Consider the following 18157-nt stretch of genomic DNA (forward strand, 5'->3'; position numbering starts at 1 on the left):
GTCCTGAACGTAGGTGGGGAGTTCTTGGACTAAGGGGGACAGGACCGTGTCGAGGTATGCAGAGAGGAGTTCAGTGGGGCAGGAGCAGGCTGAGACAATGGGTCGGTCGGGGCAGTCAGGTTTGAGGATTTTGGGCAGGAAGGAGAAACGGGCGGTGCAGGGTTGTGGGACTACAGGTTGGAGGCGGTGGATGGGAGATCCCCTGAGGAGATGAGGTTATGGATGGTCTGGGAGTGGGAGGTGGGATCATGGTCAAGGGGGCAGTAGGAGGAGGTGTCCGTGAGCTGGCGTTTAGCCTCAGCGGTGTAAAGATCGGTGCGCCAAACTACTACCACGCCTCCCTTGTCTGCCAGTTTGATAGTGAGGTTGGGGTTGGAACAGAGGGAGTGGAGGGCTGCTCGTTCCGAGGTTGAGAGGTTGGAGTGGGTGAGAAGGGTGGAGAGGTTTGGAGGGATATGGGCCTGGTGCTGGCAGGTGGGACTAGATTGGGTTGTGATATCTGGTTGGCATGGACGGGTTGGACCGAAGGGTCTGTTTCCATGCTGTACATCTCTATGACTCTATGATTCTATGTTGGCAATGGGGTAAACAACTACTTTGGCAAGGTTCATTTCCTTGCTTTCATATGTATTCTTCAGCTTCCTCAATGGTCTTTTCCTTTGTCCATCTTAAACTGAACTTGCAAATCTATTCCTTAGATGCCATTCAACACCCTGATCTCAAGATTACTCATTCCTAATGAAGTGTGAAGCGGTTAGCTGAAGTTAAACGCAGATTCATGTGTTACAAAGGCATCCTGTGATTGGTTTGTACTGTAATTAGCATATTTTTTGAACCACAGAAAGTTTAACACAAAAGGAATACAGTTGGCCCAATATAAATGTGATGGGTCTCAGGTAAAAACAATTAGAAAAAAGCATCTGTCTCCATATATTGCATTATATGATCTTGGAGCGCTCCAAATGGTTTTCTAATGCATGAGATACTCTTGAACTGTAGTTGATTTTAAGGTCAGAAACACAGCAAGCTCTTATCAACGGCAGTGAAATAACTGACGAGATGACTTGCTTTAGGTTGTTAGTTCTGAAGAAATCACACCAGACAAGAACTGTTTCTCTCTCCACAGATACTGCCAGACAAGCTGAGTTTCTCCAGCATTCTCTATGTTTGTTTCAGATTTCCACCATCTGCAATATTTAGCATTTACTTGGCCTAGATGCTGGTTGAGAGATGTCTGTTGGACATGATATCAGAATTCTTTGCACCACTTTGAACAGTCTTGGGATATTTTGTACCTATCAGCGAACTCAAGTTGTGTGTCAGACAGGCCAGGCAAGGGTGGCAGATTTCTCTCCTTCAGCAGATGAAGCACTTGTATTTTGTATTGATTTAGAAATTACTAGACCTACTGATACAAGTTTCATAACTTCATATGTTGGGATTTGAAATCAGATGTATTTCACTGCTCATCCTGCATTAACATCTCTAAAACTACAGTTGTGTTCAGCAATCACTCACTTCCAATGAGTTACATCCTCCCTTTCTCCAAATACATCAACAGCTTTCCATTTAGTTCACACTTGCATTCGTTTTCCATCCAACATGCAATGCTTAACTTTTCTATTCTTTGCCAACCTGACTACGTCCACCTGCAATATACGATGCAATTCCGCCACCAGTGGAACAACTGCAAGGCGATTGCTACACACAGACTCTCTCCTTTCCTTGGGTCTCTGTACAAACACAGCAACAATAGACCTGGAAGCTAGCAGAATGACATGGGTAGCTACCGACAATAAACTTATTTATAATAAGCTGCTAATACAGAACTGCAATACTGGAACTCTCTCTACAATGGCACTGTGGGTTTACCAAAACCAAATGGACTGCAATGGTTCAAAAAGGCAGCTCACCAATACCTTCCCAGGGTATCTAGTAATGGAAAATACATGTTGGCACAGCCAGCAATGCTCATATCCCAGGAAAGCATAAAAACCCTTCGTATTAATTTCTGGGCTACAAAAATAAGGCAGACTGCCTGTTAAGCAGACAATGTTTTTCCAAATCTTCAGCTCTCCTTTCTCCAAAGGTGTTAAATAGCTCAATGGCCCCTGTTCACAGGGTCTACTGAAATGGTCCTTTTGGTTTGTTGGGATGGGATACCCATTGATTGTTCTACTCCAGGCATTTTCCCTTTGTTACAGGAGGCATAATTACCTTTTCTGGACTGCACCCAATGCAATCAACTCTTTTCTTAAATAGTGTGCCAAAACTGTACACAGCACTCAAAATGTGGTCTCACCACTGCCATATAGAACTGTGGCAAAACTTTCTTAGCTTACAGTGAATAAAACCAGGAGTTGCATAAATAGGGTAAAGAGGCTAAGCATTTTTCCTGGGGTGGAGGGAATCCAAAACTAGAGGGCATAAGTTTAAGGTGAAAGGGGAAAATTTAAAAAGGGACCTAAGGGACAACTTTTTGTGCAGAGGGTGGTGCATGTATGGAATGAGCTGCCAGAGGTGGTGGTGGAGGCTGGTACAATTATAATATTTAAAAGGCATCTGGATGTCTTTTGAATATGAATAGAAAGGGTTTAGAGGGATATCAGCCAAATGGAACAAGATTAATCTCGGATATATGATTGGCATGGACTAGCTGGCCCACTGGGTCAGATGTCATGCTGTATATCTCTATGATTCTGAACTGCAATTGCAAATATAAACAGCATTCAATTACCTTCTAATCACCTGCTTTACCTGGAGAAAACTTTAGTGGTTCTTTTCTCACGACTTGTGGATTCCTCTGCATTACTGTTTTCAGCATTCTCTGTCTATTTAACTAATGCATTACTCTTCCATTCTTTCCATTGTTGGAAATGCACATTTATATATGTGGACTATATGAAAAACTGGGAGATATGGAATTGTTTGGACACTTTCTGAATAAAAATAGCTTTTAACCATTTGGTTTCTTTAGAAATGAAGTCAACAGTTTAATGAAAACTGGTTTATCTGCTGTTAGGACTGCCCATGACTGGGCAGCATAAAATGACCAATAGCTGCCCATGACTAATGCAGCAGAATATGGCTGACAGTAGTTAAGCAAATATTTTCCCAGGTTCTCTTAATATAGTCTTCCCAAGTAGAACAATAGGAGCACTGTAGATTCAAGGTTGATGGGCGGCTGGAGTTCCTTTAGCATAAGACATAGATAAGAATATTTCACATCAATGAATTGTTTCTCTGGAATTATTTAATGAATCTGTTACAACACTAATAGCAGGTTTTAGTTCAGATTCTTCAGATAATCATACATGTAGATTCTGAAGTAATCTGATCCATCGGTATACAACAAAAAGTACTAGAAAAAAAGATACAGTTTCAGTCAGTAATAGCAACCCCCACCCACCCCCCCAATATCATTACAGGGAAAAATGAATCATAGTTACAGAAATTATAAAGGAATGTGAATTGAATGAACACATCAAGACACAAGTTGTTAGCTAAAGATTTCTAACATTAGTTGTAACTACACAATTTTGTTGGAACTGATCAAAAACGAATATTCTTTTGTATTTCCTATAATAAGGAATTTAAAAGCTCCTGAAGTGTTAACATGATGGAGCTGGCAAGTGTTACTTAAATACAGCATTCATTGTGAAAAGAGAGTGTGGGAAACATCACAAAGGACCGGGGTGGACCACAGGACTGTCCACCTCTTTGTCCTTCAATGATATGATTAGCTTACTTGAGAATACATTGAAATTACTGAAGCAAGTTTGAAATGTATAGGGTGCTGTACCATAGAACCAGTCACAAAAGGTTAACTTGGTGCCACTGATCAATAGTAAATTGAGGGGGGGGGGGGGTAAACATGTGTAGTCTAAGTTTAAACTGTATAAGTTAAGACATTCTGAAGCTCTTTGTGTGCCTCATTGTTCTGAGAAATAAAGCTGTACTGAAAAATAAAACTGCAATAAAGACAGCTGACACGATCTGTGACTTGAACTCTCACTAGAAATAAGATCTAACATCAGCTGGTTACAGAAATTCAAATAACTGGCTAAACGTTGAGCAAAGCTTTTAGGATTGTCGAGACAGAGTCAGAGTCAGAGGTGGTAAGAGTTGGAGGTTTATGGCCCTTTCATACTGGAAAATCTCATCAGTTTCTGGATGTCAGCAAATCAATTTCAGTCACAAAAAACCCAGAGGACCATGAAAAGCCATCAAATTCTCGATGTGGTTTTCAGGCTATTGTTAAACGTGACTCGGGGGGGGGGGGTAAGAGAGAAGACAGGAGGTTTACCATAAACATTACAACCACTTCTTTGTTCTCCATCATCAGTTCCTCTAAAGATTCACTGGTAATTATTTTCCTGTTTAAATAAGAGTCGAAATTCGATTTGTACAGTCTTTCCTACAATCTGATACCAACCATTTACTTCTGCTTTGAGAAGAGTGCATCATCCATGGCTAAAAACACTTCATCTTTCTTTCTTATTTGAATAAGTCTTTGCTGTAAGCCTTTAAATATTTCTTTAAAAGCAGACCACTGCATCACTATGCCGTACTTAATTTCCAAGGTCACTTCAGCTAGGTTTGTCTTCATATCATTATAATTACTATTATTTAAGTTTAGAACAGATTTCTTAGACCCACATTTCTCCCGTTCAAACTGAATATAAAACTTTATCATTGCATGTCAGAGATGTCATGGGAACAAAAGGCAAAAGAAGTGGCCATGGTAGTAATAAAGACTGGTCCACAGCAGGTGCTTATACAGAATAAATATTAGCTGTTTATAAAAGCAAAACAAAAGTCTTTGTCAATTTGTGCCTCTTACCCTCTAACTTAGTTCTGACCATTATTTATTTTTCACCACCCTTCTCAACAGCTTAAAGCACTGTAATATTTATCTCTTTTCAGTTTGAAATAGAATTAAGATGCTGGTAGACTTGCTGAGTTAGTACAGCACTGTGTTTATTATAAACAAATGAAATATACACTCTCCACATTTAAATGTAATACAAGCTACCTTGAATTCAGCTATTTATTAAGAAACATCACAGACACTCCAATACCGAAACAGTTATTTAAACTTTCTTGCATGTTGCAATCAAAATAAGACATCTCAAGTACACAAGTTAACCTCAAAAACTAACTTGGGTATTGCTCGGTTAATAATGGAATTTAGTAACAATTCCAACCGATAACAACGGCCCCTGGATGTGTCCAGAATTCGATTCTTGTGCAGTGCGGTTCTCTGGATTTCTGTTGTCGAAGAATCCAGAAGTTCTATTCTCAGAGGGTTTTCTGTTTGTTAAGCTTGTGGTGTGTCATTATTAACGACCCTTTAGATCCGTTCATCCATGACACGATTTCACTCCTGCAGTCAGCAGGTCTGCAGCTCGTTTTCTGATTAGGAGTACTTTCACTGTTCCATATGATATTTGGTGTTAGCTGTTCATTTGAAACAGGTGTGTCCTGTCATTAACCGTTGAACTACTTCTGCAGGGCAATCATTTGATCTGTTGGCACAAGGCAGCCAGCTATCAAGCAGTTTTATATAGTTTCGACTCCTCCTTTTCCCAGTAATGGTGAGGTATGGTTAATCGGCAAATTGATTTTAATTCCATGTCAGGAAATACTCCAATCCATCAAATATTATTAAAGTTCTGAATTTAACAATCTCATAGCACTGATGGGTAGACTGAGCCTGAGATATAAAGAGCCAGTCATCAGAGGGAATTCCATAATGTTTCTCAAAGTATATCTATTGCTCATTCACTGAGCGCACACTCCATCCTAGACTGCTAAACATCTAAGGCAAAACATCAAACATGGAATAATATCAGATGGGAAATTACAGGCTAATTAGCCTGACCTCAACCGTTGGTAAGATTTGAGTCCACTGTGAAGATGAGATTTCTGAGTGCTTGTAAGTTTACGGTAAAATAGGGCAAAGTCAGCGTGGTTTTCTCAAGGGGAGGTCAATGCGACACATTTGTTAGAATGCTTGGAGGAGTAGGTTAGACCAAGGAGAGTCAATGTGTTATCTACTCGGACTTACAGGACCAGGAACATGTTGTTACAGTTATACAGGGCCATGGTTGATTCTGGGGATGACGGGACTGACGTACGAGGAGAGATGGACTAGGTTAGGACTGTTTTCACTGGAGTTCAGATGAAGGAAGGGGGACATGGCATAGAGACTTTTACAGTTATAACAGGACTAGACAGGGTTGATGAAAGGAGGATGATGGGTGCATCCAGATCCACGGGTCACAGTCTGAGGATTCAGGGTAGACCATTTAAGACAGAGTCGAGGGGACATTTCTTCACCCAAAAAGTGAGAGCCTGTGGAATTCATTACCACAGGAGGTTGCTGATGCCAAAACATTGAATGTATTCAAGAGGCAGCCAGATATAGCATGTAGGGCGAATGGAATCAAAGGTTATGGGGCAAAAGCAAGATTAGATTGGACGATCAGTCATGATCGTGATGGACGGCAAAGCAGGCTTGAAGAGCCGAATGGCCTCTTGCAGCTCCAATCTTCTCTGTTTCTCTAAGGCCTTTGACAAGGTGTTGCACAGGAAGCTGTTGAATAAGATAAGAGCCCATGGCGTCAGAGGCAAGGAACTCGCATGGATAGAAGATTGCTTTCTGTCAGATCACCGGAGATTGGGGATAAAAGGGTCTTTCTCAGTATGGCAGCTGGTGACTGGTAGTGTTCTGCAAGGGTCGGTTTTGGAACCACAACTTTCACTTTATACATTAACAATCTGGATAAAGGAACTGAGGGCATTCTAACTCAGTTTGCAAATGATACAAAGATAAGATGGAGGGACAGGTCGTACTGAGGAAGTAGGGAGGCTGCAGAAGGATTTAGACAGGTTAAGGAAATGAGCAAAAAAGTGGCAGATGGAATAAAATGTGGAAAATGTGAGGTCATGCATTTTAGTACATAGAATAGAAGCATGGACTATTTTCTAAATATGGTGAAAATTCAGCAATCTGAAGTGCAAGGACCTTGGGAATGCTCGTCAAGTAAACTTGCAGGTTGAGTCGGTCGTTATTGTTGGCATTTACTTCAAGAAGGCTATAATATAAAAGCAGGGATGTACTTCTGAGGCTTGAAGAGGCTGTAGTCAGACCACATTTGGAGTATTGTGAGCAATTTTGAGCCCCATATCTCACTAAGGATGTACTGGCCTTGGAACAGGTCCAGAAGAGGTTCACAAGAATGATCCCAGGAAAGAAAGGCTGAACATATGAGGACTCTGGGTCTATATCCATCAGTTTAGAAGGATCAAGGGGGATCTAATTGAAACTTATAGAATACTGAAAGGCCTGGACAGAGTGGATGTTGAGGAAATGTTTCCATTAGCAAGAGAGACTAGGTCCTGAGCGTACAGCCTTAGACGAAAGGAAAGACCCTTTAGAACGAAGATGAAGAGAAATTTCTTCAGCCAGAGTGGGCAGCACAGTGGCTCAGTGGTTAGTAGAGGTCTCACAGCATCAGGGACCCAGGTTCGGTTCCAGCCTCGGGTAACTGTCTGTGTGGAGTTTGCACATGCTCCCAGTGTCTGCATGGATTTCCTCTAGGTGCTCCAGTTTCCTCCCACAGTCCAAAGATGTGCAGGTTGGGTGAATTGACCATGCTAAATTGCCCATAGTGTTAGGTGCATTAGTCAGGGGTAAATATAGGGTCGGGGAATGGGTCTGGGTGGGTTACTCTTCGGAGGGTCGGTGTGGACTGGTTGGGCTGAAGGGCCTGTTTCCATATTGTGGTAATCTCATCCAATCTCATCAGACAGTGGTGAATCTATGGGATTCATTTCCACAGAAAAATATGGAGGCCAGGTCATTGAGTATATTTGAGACTGAGATAGATAGGTTCTTGATTGTTAAGGGGATGAAAGGTGACAGGAAGAAAGCGGGAAAATGGGGTTGAGAAACTTTGTAACCATGATCGAATGGCAGAGCAGACTTGATGGCCTCAATTCTGAGCTCATGTCTTATGGTCTTATCAGGGCTAAGTCATTCTTTGTGTTGGATAAAAATCAAAGGTTTCCAGAACCATGTACATCAATAGCAAATTCCACGAAGTGATCAATGTAGTCAAAAGCATTGTTTCAGTTTCTAACACATTCGTGAAGTGTCTGATCCTATATTGGAGAACTTGAGAGTTGGTTAGAAGTTGAATATTTCCCTTTGTTCAATAAAAATGTAAAGGAATTTTTCAGACACAGCCTGATTTGATTTCAGGAAGGCTCACTAGACCCGAAATGTTAACTTTTTTTTCTCTTCACAGATGCTGCCAGACCTGCTGAGATTTTCCAGTAACATTTTTTATGTTTCTGATTTGATACAATGTATTATTGTCACATGTATTTTGTTGCAAATACAGTGAAAGTGTTGTATAGTGTCGTCACTCTCTGGCGCCATCTTCAAACACAGAAAATAAATCCAAGCATAGAAAGTAAAGGCAGAAAATAAACAAAGTTCAACTCAGCTCGAAAGCTCACCCACGGTCCTGGATCTAGGCGCTCCCCAACTCAGATGCTGAGACCAACACAGACACAAAGCAGTCAGCCAGCTTTGAGTTCCTTCACCACACCGCTGCTGCTGAAATAGAGTCACCATTCTTCGGCATCATGAGCCTACCAAGAGTCCTTACTGGGCTAACCTCGCTAATGCCACCACCACTGATGCCAGTGGTCTGCACCGGGCCCAAATTCAATTCCAATACAGCTGACTCGAGTCTACGCTGCCGCCTGACTTTGCTGATGCAGCAAAGTATGGTATTAGATCTCAGACTGGGCTCAGGTTTGGCTCCAATGCCAGGAATCCAAAAACTCATCACAGGTTTGTGCTTGACCCACATTGCCACCGTTCTTAATCAGAAGGTAAGCTCATTAAAAAATAACAAAGAAAAGGATCAAGGACTAAAAGTGGACGAGTCCTGGCCTCAGGAGTCCAAATGCTACCTACTACCCCGCTGCCATCTTGAATGGGTCCCCATTAGCAGCTATTCATTGTGCCAGACTGACCTTTACACACTGCTTTGTCTGACAATCTTAAAACACAAGAGATACAGACACCCAGCATAAATGTTCAAAAACTTAAGCTTTTGAAGCGTCCATTTCATATGCAGTACTGAAGGAGCAAATAGATTTCACCACTACTTAAGGAGATAAAATTAGCAATATTCACTGGCATATTTGTTCCAAATATATTCCAGGTAACAGTGACCTTTCCAGCAAATACTGAAATCAAATTAAACTTCTAGCCACTGTTTGAACAAATCACCTACTGTGCAATGTCTTAGTTACTCTAATTAAGCATAGAAGTCTATAGCACTTGAATAGAGGGACACTCATAAGAAATATATCCATTCACTCAAAGGTATTCGAAGTTTTTTCACACCACTTGTCTCAAGCTCTATCCACTCCCATATTGCAACATACATGGTCAATGGTTTGGTATACAGTGGTTTTTGTACTTGCCAAGTAACATCTCTTATTTAATCTACAAATACATGAGACAATATTCAACAAAGGAACTAGAAGATATATTAAATTGACAGTTCCTCTTTAAAAATAGTTCACTTAAAAGCCATCAATAATGTTTCTGCGAAGTAGTGCAATGCTACGTGTAAGGGAGCAGAATAAAAATGTGATTTGACATGATCAAAAATGAGACAGCACTGATTTAAAGTAATTGCCCAAAGAAACAAATGAGACAAGAAAAAGAGAAAAATTACAAACAGTGTGAACATCTCGATGCACTGCCCAAGGGAGTGCAGTGAAGGCAGATTCAATCAAGGCATTCAGAAGGGTATTCCACTAATATCTAAAACAGGAAGAACATACTGAGTTACATGGAGAATCTGGGGGCATGGAGAATCTGAATGCACTGCAGCAGAAGCATTCAAGCAAGATTCAAGAAAACTGCAGCAAAATGATTAATGGTACATCTTTAATAGGAGAACCACAATGGCCCTAGATTTACCTGGAGCACACTCTGGATCCTCGCCCAGACTTCTGCCATGTCGTACAGTTTGATCTCACTCACATTTGTACTCAAAGGCGATACAACCATTTGGTGAAGATAGCCAAGAACAATTTTGTGGGCAGCAGCTACAGCATAGAATTTTTCAAACAATAACTCGAGAAGCTCCAGCAGTAACCTAGAAACATAATCAATGTAAAATTAATAAATAAGCTAGCTGTTAATAAAGTACGAATAGCCACTTTCCATTTGCATATTATCCAACCCAGGTCATTTTTGCTACAAACATCATTAATACAGTTATAAAATCTGAATGCTGCAGGAGTATATTTTCTGAAAGAGTGGTGATTAAAACAAGAAATCCTTCCCGAATGGATATTGGGCAGTTTCAATAAATGGGTTAAAATAGACCAACTATTTGAACTCTCAATGACACAAATATAAAAAGAGGTCATTTAGCTGATAATGTCCGCACCATCAAGGGTATGCTCTCCAAATATGCATTTTCAACATTTATTAGAAAATTAATTTTAAACCTCCTTCTATCATTGTATGGGTGTTAATACAGCTGGCGTAAAGTGGTTAACTGATTAAGGTTGTTTTCCAAGAAAAATGACGGAAATCACATTGTCAACACCTAACTGAAAAAGCTAGACAGATTCCATTTAGCAAATGCAGAAAATATTTCATCAGTTACAAACAAGCCAGAGCACTTCATTCTGCTGTATGCAGTATACTTTCCATAAAATACACGTATCAGATTAACTTAGCCTTACTACAGGTAAACAGAAGGTTAGTAATTAATAAACAAAAAATATTTCACAGGGTTCACCTGATTCATGTAATCAATAGTTATAAAGGAAAACTTGCAGAACTTTACAAGTCATAACTATTGTCGTTAATGACTAATGCAATTACGTGAATCTTTTTGCCAACAATGACACAGAACACCAATGACAATTGAATTTACCACTGAACTGAATAAAGTCACAAACCAAGAGAGAAAAGAGTTAACCTATTAGCTCCAGAAGTGCTGATAGTGAAATCAAGCCCTGTTCCTGTATCATATCATACCATACTGCAAACCTGCTTACAAACATTTCTGACTTGGTCTAACAATTTTACAAGTGAACTCAGCAAATTCTGCACCTGTGAAGTAACATCTTAAGTATGTAATAATATCAGAACAGTAAGACTTAAGAGTCTGGGGACGAAACAGTGAGAAAAATCGAGGTTGGGTACTTCTTCAGTCGACTTCTTCAAAGTGAGATCCTATCGCAAAATTTATATTCAAAAACTTTTTTCCTTATCAAATTCAATATATTCTTCGCTTGCAAAATTCCTCACACTATTACACAGTCACTTTAAACATAGCATCATCAGATTTTACTATAAAATATTTTATTCCCCATCACTGGTAAATGGTATTCCTTCAACAATATATATGCTATGTAGATTTCCACACAGAACACAAACAGATAAAGACTTCTAATCCAATCTGTCAAGAAAAAATATTTTTCCCAAATGCTGAAATAGCCATTCACTGCCCATTTAAATTTTGGGGTATAGGTATGCATAAAGTATCAGTTCTATTTGTAAAGCTCATCAAGTTTCCAAACAATAGGCTAATGAAGTTCTTTATATCCTCTTCACTACCGCTATTTTATTAAGACTGTGAAGCATTAATTTGTCCACTTATATCTTAGCAAATTGTAATCTTATTGACCCTAGGAACATTTCAGCAATGCTCCAATCTGGCTCTGCTAGAATTTACCAGAAAAGGTTAAAAATGGTTGAATAATATTCTGAGCTCAAAAACCAAAAAATCAAAACTGGACAATTACTTCCTTATCAGTCTATGATTGCTCATCAAAATGACAGAAGGGGTTGTCAACAATACTATCAAGAGGCACTTGACAAGGAATAATTTGCTCAATGACACTCAATTTGGGTTCTACCAGAGCCACTGAACTCCTGGCCTTGTGGCAGCCTTGATCCAAATATGGGCAGAAAAGTTAAATTTGAGACAGGAGGTGAAGGCTATTGTCAAATTCTACCTTGATGCTAAGGGCAAAGTGTGGCATCCAGGAGCCTGATAAAAAACTAGAGTCAACACTTATTATGAACGAAGGTCTGCAGGAATGCCAAAAGGCTAATTGAACAGGTGATATATTGATTCATTCATGGATAATTAAGTGACAATTTGGTTCTATAAACATAGGGAATTAGTAATCAGTGGTGTGCAAAACATGGTTAACTGAAATTATGACCAAATAATGTTCAAGCCGAAGTTGGCATTCCACCCATCAAATCTGGTTTGATCTGATGATCCTCACCCCCATTCTCCTGCCTTTCCCCATTATCCTTGATTTTCTAAACGATTAAGATCTGTGCATCAGCTTTGAAAATGCTGAACAACCCATTTGTACAGTCCTCTATAATACAGAATTCCACAGCTTCACTATCCTGAGAAATGTTTTTCCTCATCTCTGCCTTTAATGGGAGACCTCTTACTCAGAGATCATGTCCTGCTCAATTATGCCTTTTTTTAACATCTACCAGTGCCAGCAAATGACCCATTTTGTTCCGAATGCTGTGTGCTGTCAGATAGACTGCTCTTAATTTTGCTTTTGTTAAATCACTAACCTTGTTTCTTGAGCTTCCTCCTTTTCATAACCAGCTTTATTTTTATTCGATCTAAAGTTGCTCTCAGGTTCCCCATTTTCTGGCGGGTTCATTTAAATCCCACAACAACATGAGCAAGCTTCCCTGCCTGTCTTGCTCATCTTCCTTATACAGGTTCTACCTATTCTCGGTTTCTACAAATCCAAAGCCCTGCCCCTTGCATCATGTATTTAACCATGTGTTCATGTGCTCATTTTTCCAAGTTATATGCTAACGGGTACACAGCATTGGAAATATCCCGCGATCGCTGCATTATAGAGTCACAGAATCAGAGGTGTACAACAGACCCTTCGGTCCAACTCGTCCATGCCTTATGTCCTGCTTACCAGTCTCATGCTCGCACCCAAAAATCCTACAACAACCATATCTCTCTTTTTACTTGTGACATTAGCACTAATGTGGACCACAACCTCTGGTGTTTCACCCTTGACCAACATAAAAATTGCTCTGCAGTCTTTCTGTGACAGGTAAGCAACTGCCAACAGTCTCATATCCCACCCTCTGAAATATAGAGCATAGAACAAAACAGCACAGTACAGGCCCTTCAGCCTTTGATGCTGCGCCGAACTGCGAAAGTAATCTGATGCCCATCTAATCTATGCCGTTTCATTATTATCCATATATATGTCCAATGTCCATTTAAATGCCCTTAATGTCAGTGAATCTACTACTGTTGCAGGCAGGCTGTTCCATGACCCTACTACTCAGAAGAAACTACCTGATATCTGCCCTAAATCTATCACTCCTCAATTTAAAGCGACGTCCCCTTGTGTTAGCCTTCACCATCCGAGGGAAAAGGCTCTCACTATCCACGCCATCTAACCCTCTGATTATCTTATACGTCTCGATTAAGTCACCTCTCAACCTCTTCTCTCGAAAGAAAACAGCCTCAAGTCCCTCAGTCTTTCCTCCTAAGACCTTCCCTCCATACCAGGCAACACCCTAATAAATCTCCTCTGAACCCATTCCAAAGCTTTCACATCCTTCTGGTAATGCAGTGATCAGAACTGTACACAATACTCCAGGTGCTGCCTTACTAGTGTCTTGTACAGCTGAAGCATGACCTCGTGGCTCTGAAACTTAACCCCCTGAACAATAAACGCCAACACACCATATGTCTTCTTCATCAATTATCTCCTCTCCATCTATCAGTTTGGGCAATGAGGAGCCCACGTAATATTATCTTTTCCCAAAATCCAATCAGTACACTTTTCCAAGACACATTACAAAAACTTAAGAAATATGAATTTCAGCCTTCTTAATTCATCTCTGGTCCACAGGAGTTCATCGCAGATATTTCAAATCTGATACAAACCATTGCAACATCAGTTCCAATACTGGATGCAATTTTGGACTTCAATCTTCAAAATCTTTTGATTTTGACCAGAATTTAGGACTTCAGACATTTTCCTAATCAACGTTTCCTACTCACTTATGGATTATTTGGGAGTTGAAACTGGGCTTCCTGGCTCAGATATTGGATTGCCACTACAAACACCACAAGTGCCTTTACGAAGAACCATGTCATACATCACATTATCAACACCTACCTGGTAGCTTGTGGTTGTCTGTCTCCAATCAGTGTCTCGCAAATTTTTTAATCAATCTGTTCAGAGATGTTGTTATGATACACCTCTGGAACAGGTGAGTCTTGAAACCTGCCTTTCTGGCTCAGAGAGAAGGACATTGCACCACAAGAGCCCCGAATTCAGAGCTTGAAGAGAACGTGAATTGATTTCAAGGGAATGGAGACTATCAGTCACATGATGAAACTCTTCAAAATGAAGATGTGAAACTGGAGAAATCAATTAAACTCAGATCCATGCACAATTTGGTTGTGTTGGAGCAATCAAAGCCAGATTTAGTACAGCAAGAAGTTGTCCCAGCACAAAGCAAACTTGAAATGCAATTTTCTGACACTGTCATGGTATTTGAGAACATTTCCTGAAAGGTTGCTGGCAGCAGGAAATTTTTTGATCAATCATGACTTAAGTACTAAATGATAAGGCACTGTGATCAAACATGTCACTGTGTCAAAGAAATAACAGTCACAAATAATAATCCCTACCAGTATTTTTTATTAAAGTAAGATTAGAACGTAAAACAAATAATTTGAGCAATGGTTTGCAAAATATGCTGAAAACGTGACCACAAATTTTCACAGACTAATGTGTATTGATTTCACAAAGTATTAGTATGATTACTGCCAAAATTTCTGTGCCCCTTCCCATCTCTCAGTTATCGCACTATTACCTGGGTTGATTCTCTTGTGAGACAACTTCACCTCGTTGATAAGCATGATCTGCGACCTGGGTTGTGGACCTTTTCACAATCTGTTCCAGTTCTTGATTGAAGCGTTCTTTAATACCTTTGATTGTTTCAGGAATCTTTTTCAGCTTTGCCAGGGCTTTTATCAGAATGCCCATAAAAAGTATGCTGTTCTCCTCTGGATCACATTCTGGGTCCTCTTTTATATCTTGGAGGTTTACCTCTTTCACTGTTAAAACAAAACAAGTCAATTAAATAAAACAAAATGCAACATTCAGTTTGGAGCTTCTTTAGAGGAACGTTATTTCCCTGGACTTAGCAGTCCAGTGTGAATAAATAGTGTTTGCCATCACCGATGCTGCTCAGAGTATTCATAGGCTTAACAGTAGTTATTTGTGGTTGACCATTTTTAGAACACCCTCTCCATGGTACCTGTCCAGTGCACAGGTCGGGCAAGCAAGACAGTGGCTCATCTAGAAATCAAAACATCCTCATTGGGGCTAATGGAGCCTAAATCAAAGTTGATACGAGGAAATAGATTTAATCCATCGTAAAATTAGGTACAGCAAACTGAAAGATTTTTTTCCCCCAGTGTGTACTTAATTACAGAGCCAAACAATAGTCTTGTCCACAGATAAATGAAATTATTTATGCACAACTTCAAGTTTAGTCAGTGAATTACGATCAAAGTCATTGATGAGAAGCACCAGAGCTGCCGCTTGGATGGTCTTAGCAACCCAATGGATGCTGACTGAGTGGTTCAGAAATGCTTTGAAAACACCTGTTGTCACCATGAGAGAAATGAAGCGAGGTAGAGAAGCAATAGGGTCTACAATGACCAAGATTCTTTTCTGTGGTGGATAGATTCTCTGAGAAAATGGTCATTGGTTCTCATCTGTTCAATAAAAAGACCGGAAACTAAGGATTGGCATAAGTGAAAAGACTTTTATAAAAACGTTCAAGTTCAAAACTCCAATATGAATTCAATTCTGAAAGAATCAGACTCCAAACATTTCTAATTTAAGGGCAAGAGGGAATCTGCTTGGTAGCGATTATGACGGCATTTCCAGCAACAGTTCAGTTACAGCAGAAAACAACAGTCCAAGCCTCACGTGGCACATTTCGTGGCTAACTAATGGTTTATGACAGCATCTTTGCACCGTAACAGACAAAATGTGAAAATACAGCACATGGAGAAACGGGCTGACCCAACAGCAATTACGGGACTCTCTCATTTAACTAAGCATGAACAAACTTTATAAGTTGGCAGTTCCACTCACTCCACAGTAATGATGACGTTCTTCACTGGAACTCAACCTAATATTCATAACAAAATTCCTGCACAAAATCCAAGATGATAGAGCTCCTTAGGTTCTACAATACACTAGTAAATCCTTACCACATTTGAATGCAATAAAGATGCAAAGAGCAAAACAGAAACTGAAAAACAAAACTGTTGGACAAGTAAATGGAATCATATATGCCGTAAGATACATTGTAAAGAGTAAACAACTGATATCAAAGTATACGTGAAAACACTTAGCCTATCAAGAGCCATCCTTCAACAAGAGATACACAACTGAATCAAATTTTATCCTATCTATTTTACTTCCCAAAACAAAAGTTCCTCCAAACTATTCACCTCCATGACACTTCTATCAATTTCACTTCAATTGGCCAAAACGAGGCAACTCATGAACCACTTCTATAGTTATCAATTTCAAAATCAATCATTACTGCATTTTGATGTTCCATTTATTGTGGACTTTAACAGCTGGAAGGTAGCATTTTAATAGAAAATAGCTCAACAATGTTGGTACAGAAGCTTCCCAGAATGCTAGCGTATAACCAATCAGACCCCGGGGATTTATCCAACGTTTTGCAATTTGAGACTTCCAGCGCGACCTCCTCTGTAATATGGACATTCTTGAAAATGTCGCTATTTATTTCCCAATGCTCACCGTCTTGCATATCATTCACCGCTGTAAACACTGATGCAAAAAAACTCTGCTGTCTTCTCCAACTTATCACATAGGCAGTCATATTGATCTTTAAGGGGCTCTATTCTCTCCCGAGTTACTCTTTTGTCCTTAATGTATTTATAAAATCTCTCTGGATTCTACTTCATTTGTTAAAGCTAGCCCACCCGACTTCCCTCTTTTGTGCACTTCTACTGCTTTGGACACTTCTGGGGATTCACTAGATTCTTGCTGGCGAAACATGCCATATGCTTCTTTCTTTTTCTTGAAGAAAACCTCAATTTCTCTAGTCATTCAGCATTCCCTCCTCCTATCAACCTTGCCCTTCATCCTAACAAGAACATATTGCCTCTGGACTCTTGTTATCTCATTTTTTAAAGCTTCCCATTTTCCAGCAGTCCCTCTGTGAATATCTGCCCCGAATTATCTTTTGCAAGTTCTTGCCTAATACCGTCAAAATTGGCCTTGCTCCAATTTAGAACTTCAACGTTTTGATGCTGTCTATCCTTTTCCATCACTATTTTAAAACTAACAGAATTATTGCTGCTGGCCCCAAAGTGCTCCTCCATTGACACCTCAGTCACCTGCCTTGCCTTATTTGCCAACAGTAGAGTCATAGAGTCATAGAGGTGTACAGCATGGAAACAGACCCTTCGGTCCAACCCGTCCATGCCGACCAGATATCCCAACCCAATCTAGTCCCACCTGCCAGCACCCGGCCCATATCCCTCCACACCCTTCCTATTCATATACCCATCCAAACGCCTCTTAAATGTTACAATTGTACCAGCCTCCACCACATCCTCTGGCAGCTCATTCCATACACGTACCACCCTCTGCGTGAAAAAGTTGCCTCTTAGGTCCCCTTTTATATCTTTCCCCTCTCACCCTAAACCTATGCCCTCTAGCTCTGGATTCCCCAACCCCAGGGAAAAGACTTTGCCTACTTATCCTATCCATGCCCCTCATAATTTTAAAAACCTCTATAAGGTCTGTTCAGCTTCTCCCTGTAGCTCAGATCCTCCAACCCTGGCAACATCCTTGTGAATCTTTTCTGAAACCTTTTAAGTTTCACAACATCTTTCCGATAGGAAGGAGACCAGAATTGCACGCAATATTCCAACAGTGGCCTAACCAATGTCCTGTACAGCCGCAACATGACCTTCCAACTCCTGTACTCAATAATCTGACCAAGAAAGGAAAGCATACC

The 18157-nt window shown here is 40.2% G+C and overlaps 1 protein-coding gene across 2 annotated transcripts in view; it reads right to left on the reverse strand.

Moving 5' to 3' along the window:
* Window positions 1–18157, reverse strand: part of exoc4 (exocyst complex component 4) — a 571126-nt gene that overhangs the window by 464236 nt on the left and 88733 nt on the right. For both annotated transcript variants that reach the window (XM_043714034.1, XM_043714035.1), the window contains exons 5-6: window positions 14954–15197; window positions 10016–10193 (exon numbers count right to left, since the gene is read on the reverse strand). In XM_043714034.1, coding sequence (XP_043569969.1) covers window positions 10016–10193; window positions 14954–15197 — 422 coding nt within the window. The remainder of the gene's footprint in view (window positions 1–10015; window positions 10194–14953; window positions 15198–18157) is intronic.

The sequence above is a fragment of the Chiloscyllium plagiosum genome, chromosome 23 (assembly GCF_004010195.1).
Source record: "Chiloscyllium plagiosum isolate BGI_BamShark_2017 chromosome 23, ASM401019v2, whole genome shotgun sequence".
NCBI classification, from domain to species: domain Eukaryota; kingdom Metazoa; phylum Chordata; class Chondrichthyes; order Orectolobiformes; family Hemiscylliidae; genus Chiloscyllium; species Chiloscyllium plagiosum.